Here is a 20,057-nt window from a genome sequence, read left to right on the forward strand (position 1 = left end):
ACCCTTGCTTCAAACAGTGGGCTAGGAGCTGAAAGTGCATCTTACCACGTAAACCAATTCCATCATAAAGCTGCTTCTACCTACGAATAAAGGCTTCCCAATTATGGAGCATGATACTTATCATTATTTTTGCTAAGCTGGCTGACTTTGAATTTGTTGTTGTTGTTGTTGTTGTTTGTCATTATTATTTTGGATTTTTTGTAAGCTGACTTGAGTTGGCCCATGTATTTAGAAAGGTGGAGTATACCTTTCACCTCTGAATGCAACCAGTCAATTAATTAAATCATTCTTCCACAACCTGGTGCCCTAGATGTGTGGGACTGCATCACCCCAGCCAGCATACCCAATGGGAAGTGCAGTCCAGCATATCTGGAAGACATCAGGTTGGAGAAGGGTAAATCGGATGCCTTCAGGCATAGCCGGTGGACTTTACATACAAAACTCAAACCGAGAGTTAGCATTAAGAACAGGAGTATCTGCATTTCTTCTTACAGCATTAACAATTTCACTTTTCCTTGTAACTGTGGTTAGATGCATTTTCCTTTTGTTTCTTTTAACCATACTTCAAACTTGAATTTCCTCGGAGGGGGAAGTATGGCTTATTATCCTGACACCCACCCACCCCCACTGCTCATCCCAGCCTGCCAAGCATCTGAGGTTGCATGCTGTGAGACGTTGGCTCTCTCCTTCTGCTGGCCACATGGACCAGCATCCATCTCCCTAATCTGTCTGATGGGAGTGACAGTCCTGTCGGGTCCCTTGCATGGATGATCCTGGGTAGGCCTGCCTGTGACTGCTGATTGTGTGGTGCTAACCTGACTGTGCATTCTCCGTACTGAGCCACTGCAGCCCTTGCAAATGCAAGTGCCCAGGGTTTTCTCCAGCTAATCACTGCTTGAGGAAGATTTCTGGATGACTTGAAAGCCACTGACAAGGAAGGTTGCAAAAAGTAACAGGTGGTGTTTTGCCCATCACTGCTTCATCTCTTGGTTGCTGCATACTATTCAGCTGGCAAAAGCCCAGAGCCCCTGTCCGTAAAAAAGCTGACAATCGCAACTGGCGTGCATGCAAAGGAATACTCTGTCCTTAAGTATCTACAGTCTGGCTTCTGTTTAGTAGGTCTTTGTGCCATTACTCGCAGAGGTGTTGGATTAGAATCTTCCTGAAATCAATTAGCAACCTATGCTCTGACAAGCGGCATGAGGTATGTTAGCTAGCATCACTGGAGAATTGACCGCCCACTGCCAGGGAAATTGATCAGGTAGAGGACAAGCATGTAGAATTGATTCGTGTCTCATCATGTTCAGTTTAGATTAACTTCCTTTAGAGCTGCGACAAAATTGCGGGGAACCAAACAGCAAAGGCCTTGGTGCGATGATCAGCAACTAGAGCCATCTGCAGCCCATTTCAGGTGGAACACAGGGGCAAGGGGCCAAGTAACTCCTCTGCCCTCCCCTTTTCTCATTTGCTGCCTTCTGGGGTGAATGAACATCCGGTGGCTGTCTTATAGCAATTGTATCTGTGGCCCTATGTTGGGGTGGGCAACTTGGTGCCTCCAGATGTTTTAGACTACAACTTCTATCAGCCCTAGCCAGCATGGCCAATGGTGAGGGGGCATGGGAGTTGAAGGCCAAAACATCTGGAGGCCACAAGGTGCCCACTCCTACACTATACTCAATTTTAATTGAGACACGATCATTTTTTGGCCTACAGCTTCACTCATAAGAACAGAAAAGGTGCTTATCCCCCCTTCCTTGGATTTTTATGTGACATCCCAGCCAATGGCTCATCGGGAAGTTGATCATGCAGCCTTACTACCTGGGGAGGGGGCATGTATGGGGAGGAGGTGTTGAGTTGTGTAACAAAATACACTTTGGGCCCCAGACCATAGTCTGGAAAACATAGCAGCCCCTGACAATGTAAAGGTTGGCCATTCAGTGGTGAAATGTTGCCCATTTTTAACCAGAAAGTGTTGCAGCCGTTAAAAAAAAATCTAAACTGTGTTTTACTGACTCAATCACAATGGTCATTACCCTTCTGCATGCCAAAGAAATATACAAATTAAATTGCATTGTTCTGGCCCAGCTGTATTTTGCACCAAGGGTTCTGCACAGAGTTCTTGTTTGCACCAGGGCTTCCCCATTCATTTCAAAGGAATCAAAACTGCCGCTCCAATTGGAATTAATGAAGAAGCATTTGAATCACAGGACTCTCATTCAGAGCGCCTATGCTTAAGATATGTCCCATTTGTGTCCAAAGCATTGTTTTCTGCATTTTATTAGTGTGTGAAAACCTGTCTCATAGGCTGTGCTATTTTGGGCATGCAGCCAATGATCTGCTGCTGTGTTTGCATATCCTTATTCACTTGGAGACATCCAGGTTGCCATAATCAGTTGTCTCCGTACACAGCACTCATCTCATGATGAAAATTAGCTAGAGGTTGGCCCGTTGCCCATAGATACCCGATCACCAGGTGATAAACAGTGCAGATAAATAGTCTTTATATTAACCAAGCTGAAGAGAATTTGAGATGCAATACTAGATTGCAAAAAGATAATTGAAGCCCCTCCAACTACTAGAAACTACCTAAAACTATGTGATTTGGCTTCGGTTGGCTTTTATAAACTAGTACAGCATCTAAAATTAATTTCCAGCTTGGTTAATAGTATCTCTCTGTGATCCACTGGGAGAAGGGACCAGTGTGTTTCAACCAGGATGGAAACAGGTCTAAGTAACAGCTGTATTTTAGATTTCCAAAATGTGGGATTCAACTTTCCCCCTTTCTCGTTCCCAGCATAAATCTGGATTTTGAAGCTAGTGTTGTTTGCTTCTGTGTGAATTATGCAGACAAGGACATTGATGGACTATATTTCGCAACTTCCCTTTGAATACAAGAACCCTTTGTTTTTCTGCTTTTCTCTTGGCCATTAATTTTACAGCTTGGGGGTGCTTCCAGATGGAGGGTTTATAGTACTGACAATTAGAAGGCATTGTGCAGTTCTTCCATCCTTTTCTTCTTGACAGATTTTCCACAGGAAGTAAAAAGACAGAAGAAGTGGTGGGAAAACACAGAATTACAAGCGGATGACAACTTTATCTGGATCCCCATATAATTCTTGAATGAGGCACGACAGTATCATGATAAAAGCCTCATCTGAAAGAACTTCTGGAGCTGGTGCTGCAGTAGTTACAGTGATCAGAGGCAATAATAGATGGAGCTTCTGTATCTTTAATGGTTGTGTGGAAGAGGGAATTTTGCCACCTGCAGCATATCTCATTCCTGCTGTATGATGTGTAAAGGTGTAGCATTCCTGTACTCTGTTGTTGGGCTGGGCAGACTTCAGGCTTGCAGATCTACTTTGTTTTTATTAGAACCCCAAGCTTCACCAAGCACAGCCAGCTGCAAAAGACATCCACTAGGAATTAAAGAATTCCGAGCCCAGGGATTTGTTTTGAGTACCAGAACTGAACGGAGCTCCTTGCAAATATCCTTGCCTTGTTACCCCCTACTCCCAGCTTTCTTCATTCCAGCAATATAATTTAGGATGGAGAGAGGAGTCATTTTCTTACTATTATGTTAAATAATTTGGAGTTGGAAATCCTTGCCAATTTACTGCAAATTACCCAGAGATCTACTAGTAGATCAAGCACACTCCTGCTCGGTTGTATCTCATCAAATTAGTAGCTGGGTGTGAACAGATTCTTAATCACAAGGAAGAGTTGAGAAACAAGGGCAATCCGTTTTGATGTTTGTACATTTCTGTAATCCACACAAAATCCCCAGTCAAGAGGGCAGGGCTCCTGCAGCTTTAACTGTTGTGATGAAAAAGGAATTTCACCAGGTGTGGCATGCATACAAATGACACCTGCTGAAACAGGTAATACAAGACCCCTACCCTCATTTCAATATGGTCACCCTATTGTTGTAAGGATAAATTGAAGAAGATCAGGTATGCCACCTTGGGCTCCTTGATGGAAAAGGCAGAGTATAAATAGCTAAATAAATATCATGACTTCCCCAAAAGAATCCTAAGAATTGTAGTTTGGTGAGGGTGATGAGTATGCTGTGATAGAGAGCCTTAGCCTATCTCACAAAACTACAATTCCCACAGTTCCCTACAGGGAAGGAATGATTCTCAAACTAGGTTAAGCCTGGGCTATAGATATCCAATTATCACGTTGCAGTTTCCAATGTTTGCCTGGTGAGAATAAGATCATCTGTGTATTTGTAATGGCTGTACCTACACAGAGCACTCCAACCTGAGGCGCTCCTTCTTTTTCTTCATTTGCTAAGTAAATTTTACTCTGTAATAGCCTACCCTGCACTGGCTAAAAAATAATGCATTTGCACAATAACTCTTTCTTTCTTAAATACAAGAGTGTTTAACAGGGCATCTATATAGTGCTGCTTTTCCTACTGATACCCCTGCAAACCCTCAGCATTGCTGCTGCAAAGCAGCAATGGTAGCGTTATATGGCAGGAGTGAGCCTGGAAAATTCACCTATGGCAAATAAGTATCAAGTCTGGGTGACAAGGCAGGAAAGTTTCGTAAATTGGATGAAATTTATGTATTATTTATTGATCCAACAACCCTCTTCAGTTTACAAAACTTTCTCTGCCTGGTTGCCTGAGCTAGACACATATTCATCATAGGTGAATGACTATTTATAAGCCTTCCTTGGTTTCTCATTCCCATTTGGGGCTAGGAGGAGTGGGGGTGGGGGTGTTGTACAACTGAAAAGGGAATTGGTTCTGCAGTAAAAAAATTCCCCTCCGAACTCAGTCCTTCGCCACCTCATCCTGCCCTTTCTCCTGTTGTGATGACTTTGACCTACTTCACTGTCTGCAGGCCTCGACGGCACTTTCACAGGTGCCAGAGAGACTGAGATCAAAGCTAAAATGTATTGCAGCAGGCAGGAAATGCTGGTCTAGGAGCAAAAGCACAACTCAGATAGGGCGTGGGCTTGTGGCTTGGCTGAGTTTCTTTGATTGTAGAGCAGCCTCTACCTTTGCAGGAGATGCTTTCACTTCTTGATCCCTGCCAGTGTTTAGGCATTAGAAAATAGCTTTGCTGGAGGTGGAGGTGGGGTGGGGATAGAGAGGGAAAGGAGTAATTATAACCTGGTTTTTCTCTTTTGATGCCTGCTACCTGTTGGACTGAACCTTGCCTATTCAAACAAAGATATTACCTGTCCATTTAAAAAACAAAAACCATGGGGTGCATACAAAGCTGTAGTTCTCAAACCCTAATTTGGAAGCAGCAAAGTCTTTTGGGTGCAACACCAGGGTTTACAGATACAAGACCAAGAGACAAAGGGGGTGGTTTGCCCAAGTCCACTCAAGTGGTGAACACATTGCTGAGGGCCAAAGTACACATTACAGACAGATATGCATAATATAACCCCAATGCCTGCTTCTCCTAGGTCATCCTTCCACAACCTGGTGACCTCCAGATATGTTGGGTTACAACTCCTGGCACTCCCAGCATCTGAAGGGCACCAGGATGGGGAAGGCTGTTCTAGGTAAAGCAGCTTTCTTTGCGTGTGTGTGTGTGTGTGTGTAATTTGTAGTAGGGAAGGATAGGGCAGGGGTGCTTAACCATTTTCTAACTTCCAGTTTTCTGCGGCAGCCCCCCTGCCCCACCGAAGCTGCTTCCCCTGCCTTGCTCTTGGCGGTGGGTGAGAAAGAGGCAAATAGATTGTGTGTATGCGGGGTGGGGGGGATTAAAATCACAAAATCAGCAGTTAATAATAAAATATGTATTTCTTACCCACCTCTCCCTCTGGATCAAGGTGGGGAACAACATTAAATACAATATAATACATAAAACTAGTTAAAAGAGCATATAAAACGAATACAATATTAAAACAACAATCACAACATCTTAAAATTCATAGGTTTAAAATTCATCTGGGTAGGCCTGCCAGAAGAGAGTAGTCTTTATGGGGAAGGGTTAAATATCCCTGTTACTTCTGCATTGCAAATCGCCCCCTCCTGAATCTGCTTTGCCTAAGAGCAGCAGTGGTGTGGATTTTATTACACATGCTTCTGTACATGTAGCAATGTGTTCACTGTCAGGGTTTTGTTTTTTAATTTTCAGTTTTGCCCCAAGGATGGGGCCTGGATAATAATGTCGAGCTGACCCAAATCTGCATGTGGTGAATCAGTTGCCTAGATGGCTCATCACAAACTGAGTTTGCCAACAAACCTGCAATGCAGTGTGTGAAATTTCTACCCACTGCATCACGGGACTAGTCAGAAAACAGGTTAACCAGAACCAGATTCAAACCATGTTGAATTCTTCTCTCCCCACTCTCTGCAATTGGTCTAAAACCAAGCCCAAATATTAGCATTGGTGATGGACCCTCTCTCTCTCTCTCTCTCTCTCTCTCTCTCTCTCTCTCTCACACACACACACACACACACACACACACACACACACACACCACATCACATCACATCACATCACATCACATCAGCAGTAGAGGGTCCCATATATAATACCTGGTATCCCTAAGTAGGGCTGGGAAAACCCTTGTCTGAAATCTGGAGAGCCACTGCCAATCAGTGTAACCAATAAATGCTTAGCTCGATCGTCTGACTCAGTATAGGACAGAATCTTATTATGTAACTCTTAATTCTGAAATGTCCCAGTTTTTTAGGACTGAACAGAATAAACACTACTGTTTTGGGGTGATGTGGGGATAACCCTGGCTTCTGGCACTTTGATCTAGCCTTTAGAATAAAACAAATCAAAACAAACAAACACTGAATCCCGAGAAACCTAGATACTTCTAAATATGTAACTTGACGGTTCTTTGGCCCTGTTTGTGTTCTGTCCCTGTGCCCATCTCTTCCCGCTCACCCCCACCCTGCTCTCTGCGAAGCAAACAAATATTTTTGAGATCACATTCGGTATCTTTATTTCCCAGGCTCCTGGCCTATTCTGGGAGCGCTGCTGCAGTTCCAACAAGCCCACAGATGCACTCTGATTTGTTTAACCTACTTAAAGCCAAAAACCCCGAGCTGCTCTTTCCTCTCCTGCCCCTCCCATCCCTGTTCCACTGATGAAGGAACGTGCAGGCAGATTAAAGCCTGCACGAGTAGCTAGTGTCTCCTGGCAGGCTCCAGCTAAGACCCTAGCTAGACTCGTGTTCCGTTTCTGGGTAATCTTATTTATTGACACATCATTTTGCAAAAGAAACATCAGCTCCTTCTCATTATGGGAGCACCGCTCCTTCTTCTGAAGGACATTACCTGGGGCCCAGATGTGCTGGTTCTAAAGTGTGGGGAGGGGAGAGGGAAAGGAAATGGGGGGCATTTAGATGTTGTCCTCAATTCTGTACTGATTTCTCTTGGCTGGGTTTTGCTCCAACTAAACAATGATAAGCAAGGCAGCACCATGAATAGCTATGAGGTTTTTCCTTCCACACGGGAAGCATTGTGTGCTTGATCAAATATGGATGGACTTCTCTACTAAAAACAGCTTCCCCTTGTTATTGGCCGGAATTGTGTGGAAGATCCATCTCTCTGTACGTTGCTTCTAGTGAGTCTGTTGTGACTCCATACAATCAGATTACTAATGTCCCCTTAGGAAGGTCAAAGGTGTTTTTTGTTGGTTGGTTTTGGCAGGAAGCACCTGCCAGTGTAGCATGGCGCTGCTTTGTAGGTTTACAGCAGTCCCATCATGGGTGGACAATAGGTAGGACTTGTAATGCTTCATTCAGCACCAAGCAGTTTTTCCTTATTTGAGAAAATGTGTGGTATGAGTGCCTTTTTTGGCTAAAGGGTGGGATAAAAGTGCTAATAATAATAATAATAATAATAATAATAATAATAATAATAATGGATATCTTAGATATAGGGATCTCTTTGTGCATCAAGAAATATGGAACATACGAGGGGGGCGGGGGAAGGACTATCTTTTTTGTAGCTTATCCCAGTGTAAAAAGGATACATGGATTAAAAGGGGTGCATTTGAATTTTGTAGGTTTCCATCAAAGTTGGGTGGCCAATCTTTTCAGCCTAGCCCCAAAGATTAGAAAGCCTCTCTAACACAGTACAAGAAAAGTGGACGTTCTCCCAGTTTTGGCAGTCAACGTTTTAATCTGATCTGCCAAAGCTTTTGCACTTTATTTTGTCCGCCATCAGAGCAATCCTGCCACTAAGTAGGTCATTATATTCCCCATTTTACATAAAGGAGAACTGCGGCTCAAAAGTAGTGACCCGTCTAAAACCTAATCTGCCATACTAAACTAATTTGCAATGTTTGATCCTTCTGATAGAAACCAGGGCCAGCATTAGAAGCTCAAGTTCACACCTGCTCCGGTTCTTAAATTTGGAACCAGGAATTTCCCTCTTAAAAATTGGCTGGGGCTGCCTTTCCTATAGATCAGCTATGCAGGCAAAATTTGAGTCATGTTGACTGACGGAGATAGAAAGGATTTATGCAGTCAGCTTCAAAGTGATTCTGATAAGCAAGCCCAAAATAGGGTCATTGCTTGTAACTTCAGAGGGAGGAGGAAATTGGGTTTCACTGCTTTTCCAAAAAGGGGGGGGGGCAGTGGGTGGGAGGACAGCAGCTTCCTGGCCTGGATTCTGAAATATACCAGGACTCCCCCAGCTGTTAGCTGCTTCATAGGCAGCACAGAGCTTTACAAAACATGCACAAGAGCCAGTTGCTGAATTCGCTTTTGTTCAGGTGAATTCAGGTCACCAGGTACAAGCAACTGCAGCAGTCGTTTTCAGCACAATGGTTCTGGAGGGTACCTTGGATTGATTTCTGGAGCGCCTGGGAAATGCGTACTGCAGCAGTTCTTCCTACTACAACACGTAAAGTGGCACAGCTGAAATCACTGTTTGGTAGAGGTTCAAGGATTGCCAGTGTGGGCTGTGATTGCCTCTCCACCCCCACCCCGCTGCGGAGAGAAACCAACTGCAGTGTCAGCAGCATGGACACGGTGACAAGTGCTGATGGATGAAGCTGCATGCAACGCAGTCGCTAATAATGCCACTCTTGAGGGGAGGGCTGTGCAGTGGGAGGTTGCTGCTGCTGATGGTGCCAATTTGGCTGCAAATAGCTGCCATAAAATAAAACTTCTGATTTTAAAACTCTTGCAAGTGTGTGTGTGTCATGAGGAGCTGTTAAGGCACAGGAGAAGCAGCATCTGTTTCTATTCCTCTGCCACTGACCTGGAGCATTTAGCTTGTTTTAGGCATTTCATATGAACTGGAGGTTTTCCCAGACCAACACACAAACCACTATGCCACATTGATTCTGGCTTAAGAGGTCATAGGAACACAGGGAGCTGCTTTTTAATGAGTCAGATCATTGTTCCATCTAGCCCAGTACTGTCAACACTGACAGGCAGCAATGGCTCTTCGGGGTTTCAGGCAATATTCTTTCCTCGCCCTACCTGAAGATGCTCAGGATTGAAACTGGGACCTTCTGGATGTAAAGCAGGGGCTCTACCACTGAGCTACGGCCCCTCCAAAAATGTTTGAATTTCACCTCCCTGGGCCTGATTCCAGTTCCATATTGAACACAGGCAATTGCAAATGTGGTACTGCAGGTGACAGGAAAAGCCCTCTTTTGCATTTCCCAAATCTGTAATTTAAATGTAAAGCTTAATGTTGGGCTAGAATGTATATTTGATTATAAAATGATGCAAGCAATGCAATGTACAGACACAGCATGAGAGAGGCTCAGAGCTGTTCTAGTGTCATGTGTAAAAAAGGCCTTACAGCATACACTGTCTCTGCACTATCACACCACATAGGAAGAGCCTAGTTTGAATCTCTGCCTTTCATCTTACAGCCGTTCCAACCTCCTTTCCCCCAGCTCCATGCTTTTTGTTACATCTTGCCTGATGAAGAGATCTCAAACACTTGCACATTTTTTTTGTATCCTCTATGTTGGCCTTATGAAGGTATTGCCCTAATAAGGATTTTGGCATTTTTCTTATGGCCAACACAGCTACCTTTCTTTTTTGTCAAACTGGTTTGACTCTCATAGCTGCCCCCTGAAGGGATCCTGGAAACTGCAGTTTTGTGAGGTGGTTCAGAGAATTCTCTATTAATGCCCAGCCTTTGCAATAAGCTACAATTTCCAGAATTCTTAGTATGTAAGGTGGGCAAGTTAAATCTTTTTAAAACCTCCCAGAGAACTTAGCTATGGGACAGTATAAAAATGTATTTAATAACAACAGCTAAGCTAACAATTGAGGTTGCAGTCTAGTGAAATATTACTATCCAAACCACTCAGGCTGCTTCATAGGAAGGTGCCTTATACTAGGTCAGATTATTTGTCCTTCTACTTATTTATTTATTTATTTATTACATTTCTATACCGCCCAATAGCCGGAGCTCTCTGGGCGGTTCTACTCTGGTTTTCCCCAGGCTCAAGCAGAGAGGTCTTTGTCACCTTTCTGCTACCTGATTATTATTTTTTAACTGGAGATACCTGGGACCTTCTATATGCAAACCATATGCTCTACCACTGAACTAGGACCTCTCCTCATCAAGCTTTCAGAATTCATAAGGTTTAAAGCAACTACTGCCTTTAAAGAAGAAGCAAAATCCATTAAAATTGCTGGGTCTGACACATGGAAAGGTATTTAGGACCAAGCTGCACGTTTGTAGCACAGAAGCAGAATACTCAGCACAAGTGGTCTGCATTTTCATCTTGGGGTTTAGTCCCCTTTCTCCTAGAACTGGTGCAGTAGCCAGACTAGCACTTGATCAGTAGGCACCCATTGGTGGTTTCTCTGCTCTAGGGCTAGTGCTTGGGAGCAAGTATCCCCTTATAGGAGATGGGAAACAGAAGCATACCTGGCAAGCTTTTAAACTTAAAGCTCTCAAGTAAGGGGCCAGGCCTTGATAATGGGACCGTTTACATGTAACAGTGTGGGCTAATTAAACTATGGTTTGCTGCAGCGCATGCTAGGGACATTCTGCAGCCATTTTGTATATTATTCACTGTCTGATTGGAGGTTGTTGCTATGTGATGTCTGAACAGGACATTTTAGGTTAATCATGAGTTAAACAACCCACTGTTAACCCAACTACTAATGTAAACTAGCCCACGATTTGCTGCTGTTACGTGCAAACCGGGTCAATGTGAAATACACTGGCAAAAATTCACTGAGAGTAAATTTAGTAGTAACTTAGGTTATTGTAGCAACCATTCCTTCTGTTGCTGCTGCCCCCTTACTTCATTTTTGATTTTTGTGTTTTTTGTTCCCCCTACCTCCCCCCCACCCCGGATATCCTTTGATGAAGTCTCTCTACTGATCTTTCCATGCTTTCTGTTCAAACGTGCTTCCTTGTCTTTAGGCTGGCTTGTTAAACAATAGCACTATTCTTGTAGGCTGGCAGCTTTACAATGATTTTTATAGGTACAATCATTTTGTGGGGTTGCGAAACAGCAGTGGGGTGAGCAAGAGGGCTGTGTCATGATAACAAGCACCAGAAAAAAAAGTTCAGGCTCTGCCTCTGTGAGACCTGGAAGTAGCTTGGATGGAGGGAAAGAAGGACCAATATGAATTGAGGTCTCTATATGGGTGAATAGGTTGAAATGAGCTTATTCAGTATACTTCAAAACCAGTAGTTGGCAACCAATTTTGGGGCTTTGTGAAAAGCTGAATGGTATATGTACAGCTTTTTAATATATCCCATAAATAAAGTTCAGAGTAGGAGATAGTGTCATTTTACTGTGCGCTGTGGTACATATCCAGCCCACTGTGCTTTTGTGTAGTTTTGCCTTGTGTAATAGCTGAGGCAGCAGCATACCACAGCATAGCAAAGGAGGGCATGACAACAGGCCCTGCCTCCTGTTTCTGTCAAAGTGCAGCACAAACCCCTGTTGCTCGTTTTACTTCTGGCACCCACGCTGCACAGTTTGGCCATGTTTTAAAACAGTGGTCTTCAACCTTCAGGAAACCCAACTTTGGAAGCTTAAGACTTAAAAATTACACTGTTAGCATAAATTGCCACAAATCTATATGAGAGAGAGAGAAATATGGCTCCCAAATAGAACCATGACAGAATCTCCAAATTTAATATCTGCAAGAAAAATTCTTAGGTGATTTAGCAGAACCAAAAAGCTACATAGGTAGTCCTGGAGGGTAGCCAGTACAAATCTGATACACAGCAACAACTTCTTTTCATGCAGAGGAAATAGGTACTGTACTTATTAAATAGATGAAGTTGAAAGATGCAATGTAGCACCACAAATTGCATAGATGTACCATGAACTTTCCAGAGAAATGTTGACCTGGTTATCTAGAAGCAATGAGGACAATGGGGCATACACCAGAACTCTAGGGTACTATTTCCAGCTCTGCAGGGAAAATGGAGTAACAATACTTGGAATTAAGACTCCTGAATTCTCTCTCACTGCTCATTCTCCTTGTATATGTACAGTAAAGGTGAATGTTGTATGTTCAGTAGGAATGGGGAGGGAAGGCTTTTTAAAATGGGTGGGGAGGAGAGCGGCTCCATCTTACCCGTTCCTTGTTTGCAGCTGCAGTCTGAGCAAGAACTCCTGCTGCCCAGACTTAGTTATGAAATTGCTTCTTCCAGAAGTTGTTGCTAGCTCAGTGGGGTGGGGGACATACTCATATACAGAGTACAGTGTTTCTGAACGTTGCAATTACCACAACTGTTTAGCAAATTAAACACTGCAGCAGTTAGTTTTTGCCTAGAGAGGACTAATGTCTTAACTTGAACAAGTGCTCAATAGGGTTTTGACCAAGCACTTCATTTCAATATAAACCCGAGGGCTATATTCAGTGCAGTGCAGTGCAGTGCGTGCGCGCACACACACATATGTGTGTGTGTGTGTGTGTGTACACACAAAAACAAATGTGCACCACCTGTTAAACGCACACTCAGTAGCAAACTCGGGTTTCCTTAAGGGGTGAAAATGTGCTCTTCAGACAACCAGGGTTAGCATGAGTACACGGCCAATCCCCTGGCATTTATGTTCACAACAACCCTGTGAGGTACACCCAGCTGAAAGATGGCAAGTTGCTCAAGGCCTCCATAGCAGAATGGGGAATTGGGCCTGGCTCTCCCCAGTCCAAATCTGACACTCAGAGCTTTCCCCAACTTGGCACCCTCCACAAGCTTCTGGCTACAACTCCAGCCATCCTAGTTGAGGATGGTGGAAATTGTATTCCAACGCATTTGGGGGGCACCAAGTTGGGGGAGGCTGCTCTACCCTAATATCTCTCTATATTCATATACAAAAAAAGAGCATGTAAAAAAATAATGATCATTGGCCAGCATTAACATTCCTGCTTTTTTAAAAAAACCCTTTTTTGCTTTTACCCAATTCCTAAAAGAGGTTTCCCCTTACGGCTCTGGCCCTCCCCCGCTTTGAAACGAATTCCGGGGCACCGTGACCTGGTTCTTCGCAGTGGGGCGGGAGGTGGGGTTGCCCAAAGCCGAAGATACCCAGAACTGCCCCACTCTTGGCAGTGAATCTGAACCAAAACGCACAAGCGTTTATTTTTAGCGCCTGCCAATAGCTGCAGGAGAAAACATCGAGGCGTGGGGGGGGGGGGGGAGAGAGAGAGAGAGGAAGGAGGGGGGGGGAAGAAGAGAGCTCCGGTTCCCAGCTCCGCTTCGCCTCCAATGGGGTCAGCGCCTCACGTGTCCGCCTCTCGCTGCCGCTGAACGAGTGTCAGGAACAAGCAACGTGCTGGAGCGCTGCCAAGGCGGGGTGGGGAGACACCTGACTCGCTGCTCACATGGCCCGGGCGGCACAGATAATTCTGGCTGCAGGCGGCAGCTCTTGCACGCGAACCGCCGGGGACGCGAAGCATTGCAACCGGGGGGGGGGGGGGGGAGAGACCCGCCGCACCCTTTCTTCGCTCATTCGGCCGCGGGGTTGCATGGCAGCCAGGAGGCGGGCCTGTTTACACGTTAGCCTGTTGAAGAGAATCGCCATTCCCAGCCTGCAGCACTTGCAACATTTTTTTTTAAAGAAAGGGCGCCTTCGAGCGTGTGCAGAGTGTCCTCCGCCGGAATGATGACAGTCGTCTTCCCGTAAACGTATATTTACAGGAATATAGGGGGAGGGGTAATGAAGCAGATAGAAACATACACAGCAGCCCATTAAATAACAATTGGAAGGTGAAGGTGACAATTATGTATAAACTCTCCCAGCAGCTATAACTGACTAGGAATCAGGCCCAGAAAACTAATGCCAGTGTAACTTGGGATGCTTCCAGATGTGGCTTTTATTGTGCAATTGGCTTCCCTTATTTATGAAATTTTACGGGTGGTCCAGGCAATGTTGTTTTCAACTTGTAATTCTCCTGTGTTTTCTCATGGCTGCTTCTGGGGTTTTTCTTTCCCCCCCCAAAAAAAACATAAAGGAGAGAAAGATGGAATAGTTGCACAATGCCTTTTGATGGGTAGTGCCAGGAGCCCTTTTTCTGGAAACACCCTTGGTTTCGTGCTCAGCTGATGACTTTATTCCTTACTAAGAAGAAAAGGGCAGTGCAATCATGTGTAAATCAGAAGTAAATCCTATTAATTTCAGTGGGACTTACTCCTGGATAAGCTTGCATTGAATTCACACAGCTGAAAGAGGTATGAAGGAGGTGGCAGAGACACAAGATGGTATAATGGACTGCACTGTACCACTTACATTTAGAGATGAGAAGAGCCTCCCCACCCCCACACACATTAAAAATAACTGCATTAAAAATAAGAACCCATAAAGCAATTTTATTATCTTTTCTGCACTATAACTTAAATGCCCTTGATTTCAGTATGCATATGCTTAATGCCCCCATTGGAATAAATGAGAAAAGTGCTTAACTCTGGCTGGGCTTTTCTTTTGCGAAAAGTAATATACTTGTATGTTTTCAGGGCATCATTCAATGCCCTTTCCCTGCATTTCTTTTTTGAGGGAGGTTAATATTTATTTATTTATTTATTTATTTAGAATATTTATATACCGCTCCTCATTGAAAAAATTTCGGAGCGGTGATATACCAGGCATAGCCATAATGAGGCTATGCATTTTCAGTTTTCAACCTATTTATGCTGCCTACTAGCGCATGGCGTTTCATAGCAGAAGGGCACTACGTTTTCCAGTCCCTCTAGTGTCAGTAGTTTTTAAGCATACAAGGTGTCTAAGAGTCAATGGCTCTTGACTGAGTGAAAGTGCCAACAGTTGTTTTTGCTGCTAATCGATAGTTCAGTCCCACTCCCCAACCCTCCAAAAACCCTTGAGGGCATTGCAAGTATTCAAAAGGAGTTATAAAAGGTGATTTATGACTGATATTTCTGAATCTCATTTTGAGTATATGAAGCTTTCTTAAGGCAATATTCTACCCCGCCCAATACTATCTACTGTGACTAGCAGAAGAACATACGTACATAAGAGGAGCCCTGCTGGATCAGACCAAGGGTCCATCTAGTCCAGCACTCTGTTCACACAGTGGCCAACCAGCCATCAGCCAGGGACCAACGAGGCAGGACATGGTGCCACAGCACCCGCCCACCCATGTTCTCCAGCAACTGGTGCATATAGTCTTACTGCCTCTGATACTGGAGATAGCACATAGCTATCAGAACTAGTAGCCATTGATAGCCTTCTCCTCCAGGAATTTATCCAGCCCCTTTTTAAAGCCTTTCCTAGCTTTGCTATCATTTAACTGGACATTGCCAGGGATCAAACCTGGAACGTTCTGCATGCAAAGGACGTGCTCTGCTGCTAAACTATCTCATCTGACAGAGGTGGGATTGACTCTGATATGGTACTAGAGCACACATCTCTCCACATAGCAAATGCTCTCCTCTCCTTCAGATGGTGCAAGGAGGAGAAAAATAAGGCATTCTTGCATCTTCTGTTGTAGTAGCATCTTTTGGACATCCAAAGTGAGCCTGAGTTGCTGGGAGGAGGAGAAGGGGTTTACCTCATTTATCAATACAGGACTGGGAATATAATCCAGGACTGGTACATGGAGTGGGCCCATGTATACCCTGTTGAACTGCTTGCTGAGGACAGGAGCTAACAAAATCCAGTTGAATTTTCTGGTTGTTGTTCATTTGGGGAAGTTTGGGCAGTTTTTTGTTTTTTGTTTGGTTCAGTGTAAAAAGTTTGAAATCCCTGTGAACAAGGGCCGCCCTAGGCCAAAGATCAAATGCAGTCCAAGAGCAGGCAAAGTATTCCCGGGATGTCCCTGGAGCGGGACAGCAAAGGGCTTTGAGTGTGTTCTTTCTGGATAATAACCCCTCTCCCCGGGCCAAAATTTAAGGTTGGTAGTGCTTGCAGCTGGAACTAGCCGCTGTTGCCCTTATAAGCCTCACAAATGCCCACGAATATATAAAAGAGAGGCGGTTTATTTTGGGCACATGTCTTTGAAGCCAAGGGTTTTTGCAGGACAGAGCTGAGTGACGATGATTGGTCCTTGCGGCAAATTAAACTCATTCTGTCACCAAAAGACAGACAGAACGAGAGAGTGGGCATGTTTGCTTGGAAAGTACATCTCCTTTCCTGATGTAGGTCACATGCGGATGTGGCGCGCGAGTTCAGGCACACAAGGCAAAGAGCGGGGGTGGGTGGTGGGGGTGGGAGAGTGTGCCTCCCGCTAAGCTCCTGCGTGGTCCACTTCGCAAAGTCCTCCCACAGTTGAGCACATCCCAGACTTTTTGTGTGGGTGGGGGAGAGAAAATGTTGGGTAGCAAAGGAAGGTGCAATATATATACAACTAAGGGGTTTTAGGGCTAGGATAAAGGGATGGTAACCCGTTAGGGAAGGACTAGAGCTGAGTTTTGTATGCTGCATATCCCAGATTCAGTCCCTGTTTTCTCCAGTTAAAGAAGAGTCAGATAGCATGTGATATGCAAGCCCTCTGTCTGCGTCCATGGAGAACTGCCTCCAGCTACAGCAGACGCTGCTGAGCCAGATGGACAAACAGCCTGGCCAGCTTCCACTAGAACCAGCGCTAGGAGCAGCCGGAGTGGCGTCTTAGTTGCGCAAGCCAGCCTGACCCAGAAGCCTTCATCACCCAACCTGACCTGGCCTATTTTTGTAGAGAGAGGTTTCCTTCTTTGGTCCGAGTCCCTTCCCTCTGGCTGGACCCACGTTCATGGGCTGAACCCCGTTCTGATAGCCCTCTGATTCCAGGCTCGTGACCTGCTACAGCCTTGAGACCTGATGCTATAAGAATGTGAAAGAATGTCACGGGGTCATTCGCGGAGCGCTTTTTCTAAATGTGCCCTTTGGGAGGCCAGCCTGGGAAGTCCTGAGCCAAAAGCATCTCTGGTTTGGCATTTGCAGCGGCCTCTTGAGGGGTCTGGGCCACTGCCGCCGCTGTCTCCTGCAACAGCTTTCAGATGGGCCGCTTGGGTTTTGTGCCACCCACTTGCCCTACTTTCCCCGCAGCACGTGCCTCTTGGGCCACATTCACTGCTGCTTCCCTGGCTTCGTCCCAGAGCCATGTGGAGGCCGCGTGCGTTCAGTTGGTCATTAGCTTCTCACCTTCAGACATGGCTGCCAGCCGTACTGCAGATCAGTGCCATTGCAAAAGGGGCGCTTTGCAGGCAGGGCTGTGGTGGGGATGATGGTTTGCAGTAGCAGTGACTCTGCTCAAGGCCAGTTCTCGCCTCCTCCTCCTGACCTCTGTATACAGAGTTTGGCAGGTCAGACAGCTGGCACACAAAAGGGAGAGCCATTGTTTGCTATATCAACCGGAGCAGGCAGGACGAGGAGCCGTGGCTTTAAATCCCACAAAAGTAGATGTTGGATAAATATTAGAGGTGCAGTTTAGCCGTGTTACTATGCTCAGGGGGAGTTTTTACCGTTGCTTTCAGTGTGGGATGGAGTCCATCTTCCTAAGAGATGTTCCAGCAGAGAAACACGCAGCCTGTGTAGACTGCAGAATCGCCTTCCGTGGAATTTTTCAGAGGAAGGCTGTGCAGCTTGGCAGCACGCAGCTTGGACTGGATCGGTGCCCTTCAACCTTTCCAGACCTATGAAGCATTTTCAAGGAAACAGAGGGGGACATTATTATTTTTTCCTCTATTCTCTAGTTTCTCTTTCTCAGCAATGCCCAGTGTGGTAGTTCACAGCACTTCTTGGGGGTGGAGGGAGGGAGGCACTCCCAAATGGCAGCAGAAAAATGGGTTAATTTGCTTAGAGGTATTGGCAGCCAGCCATTTGGTGGCAACAATAGACTCCGTCCGAATAAGCGCAGGTGTCTGACAGAAGCCGTCAGTGCCAGCCCGTTTGAACCAATGATAACTTTGGCTTGGGCAGACTGCTAGAGTTTTCTGTGAAGGCATAACCAAAGAGGACTGAACTAGAACATGTGTGGCAGTTTTTAGAACCCAGATTAGTGCAATACTTTTATTAGGCCAGCCAAAAGATCATCCCAAAATTGCGCAAGCTTTTGAGCACTCCAGATCTCTGCATCAGGCAAGACGTTATAAAAAATAATAATCTTGCCTGATGAAGAGACCTGGGGATCTCAAAAGCTTGGACATTTTCAGAGGTGATCTTTGGGTTGGGCTAATAAGGGCATTGCACTAATATGGATTTTGGGATTTTAATTATGGTCCGCTTGGCTAACTTTGCTTTTTGTGCGTTTTTAGAATGCTGCTTTAATTCCTTTGTGCTGTGCAGAGCTCCTGTGTTCATCTTCCCCCTGGCTCCTTCTCATCCCACAGGTGGTGTGATCCTGTACGTGGGCTCGACAGCAGGCTCTAGCCCCACCCCAGGCAGCCCTCCCAGTGGATACCTGGTGCCTTCACCCCAACACTCACTGCCCTCCTCCTTGGAAGAGCTGACACTTACTGAGATTGGGGCCATCAAGCCGCAACGGGCCAGCTCCCCCTCCTCGCCCAAGGTAGCTTTCCAGTTCCCGGAGGGGATCCGCTACCCCAGCAAGGGCCAGTCACCCCCGATGCAGAGCCGGGTGCCTGCTGCCAAGCAGAATGGAGCCACCGGCACCTTCACAAGTAAGTCACCGGCTGTTCTGCCACCTTCTTTTCTAAGTGGGGGGAGGCAGGGAGGGAGAGGGGGGGGAAATGGAAACAACTCATTGTGGGCACTGGACACATTGGCTGGGGGTGATGGGACCTGGAAGGCACCAGGCTGGAGAGGCTGCCTTAAAGAGAGGTTAAAGTATTACTCTCCCCACTCCTCCGACTGCTCAGTTTCACATGCCTATTTATTTAACCAACCACACCTTGAATGTTGGCTATTGCTCAACCCTTTGGGCTGAGCTTCTGGCAAAAACAACAAGAAGTCAAGTTGGCCACCCCAGAGGGCATAAAGCTGCCTAGTTAATTGATCCTGTAAAACTCCCCAAGGCTCAAGGCTGACAGCAACATTATCCTTTAATTTAAGGTATCATTACAGCAACTGTATGTGTGGGAGTGTGAACCCATTGGCACTCCCATTTTAAAGAAGTTATTTTATTTAAAATTATTTTTAAGCTGCCTTTAAGGGTAGAACCTTAAGATGGGAAGAGATGAGTTTGGTTTAGTCCTAGCCACCTTTTCAGCAAGTCAATTATTGTGCTGGGACACTAGCTTCAGCTTCTGTAGGGCTGGTGCCCTAAAGGTGCGATCCTATATATGTTTAGACCAAAAAAAAATAAAAAGTCCTACAACTCCCAACAGTACCCACCCAGCCACGCTGGTTGGGGCAGGCTGGAAGTTTATTTATTAAAACATTTATATCCCGCCCTATATCACAAGGATCTCAGGACGGCGTACAGATAAAATCGTACATATAAAATAGAACAATAAATATACAATTCTAAAACAAATTAAACCATTAATATGTTAAAATCAGTATGAAATTATAAAACAGTAAAATCCAATTAAAACAAGCTGTATGTGTAGACTGGGGGGGGAAAACCCTACAGTTCCAAGCGTGCTCCAGCCGGCATTGTCTGAACATACATAGGATTGTGCCCTAGTAGGACAACCTTCTCCAACCTGATGCCTTGCAGAACTGTTGGGTGACAATCCTCCTTGTCCCCAGGGATGATGGGAGCTGTAGTCCATCAACTCAGCAAGGCTATAA

At 45.3% G+C, this 20,057-nt stretch overlaps 1 protein-coding gene across 1 annotated transcript in view; it reads left to right on the forward strand.

The window, feature by feature from the left end:
* The window catches only part of LOC134396586 (nuclear receptor subfamily 1 group D member 1-like), a 34,526-nt gene that overhangs the window by 3,846 nt on the left and 10,623 nt on the right, over positions 1–20,057 (forward strand). Inside the window, exon 2 of the mRNA XM_063123108.1 lies at positions 18,692–18,982. Within this exon, the coding sequence (XP_062979178.1) occupies positions 18,692–18,982 (291 nt within the window). The remainder of the gene's footprint in view (positions 1–18,691; positions 18,983–20,057) is intronic.

This window comes from Elgaria multicarinata, chromosome 3, assembly GCF_023053635.1.
Source record: "Elgaria multicarinata webbii isolate HBS135686 ecotype San Diego chromosome 3, rElgMul1.1.pri, whole genome shotgun sequence".
NCBI classification, from domain to species: Eukaryota; Metazoa; Chordata; class Lepidosauria; order Squamata; family Anguidae; genus Elgaria; species Elgaria multicarinata.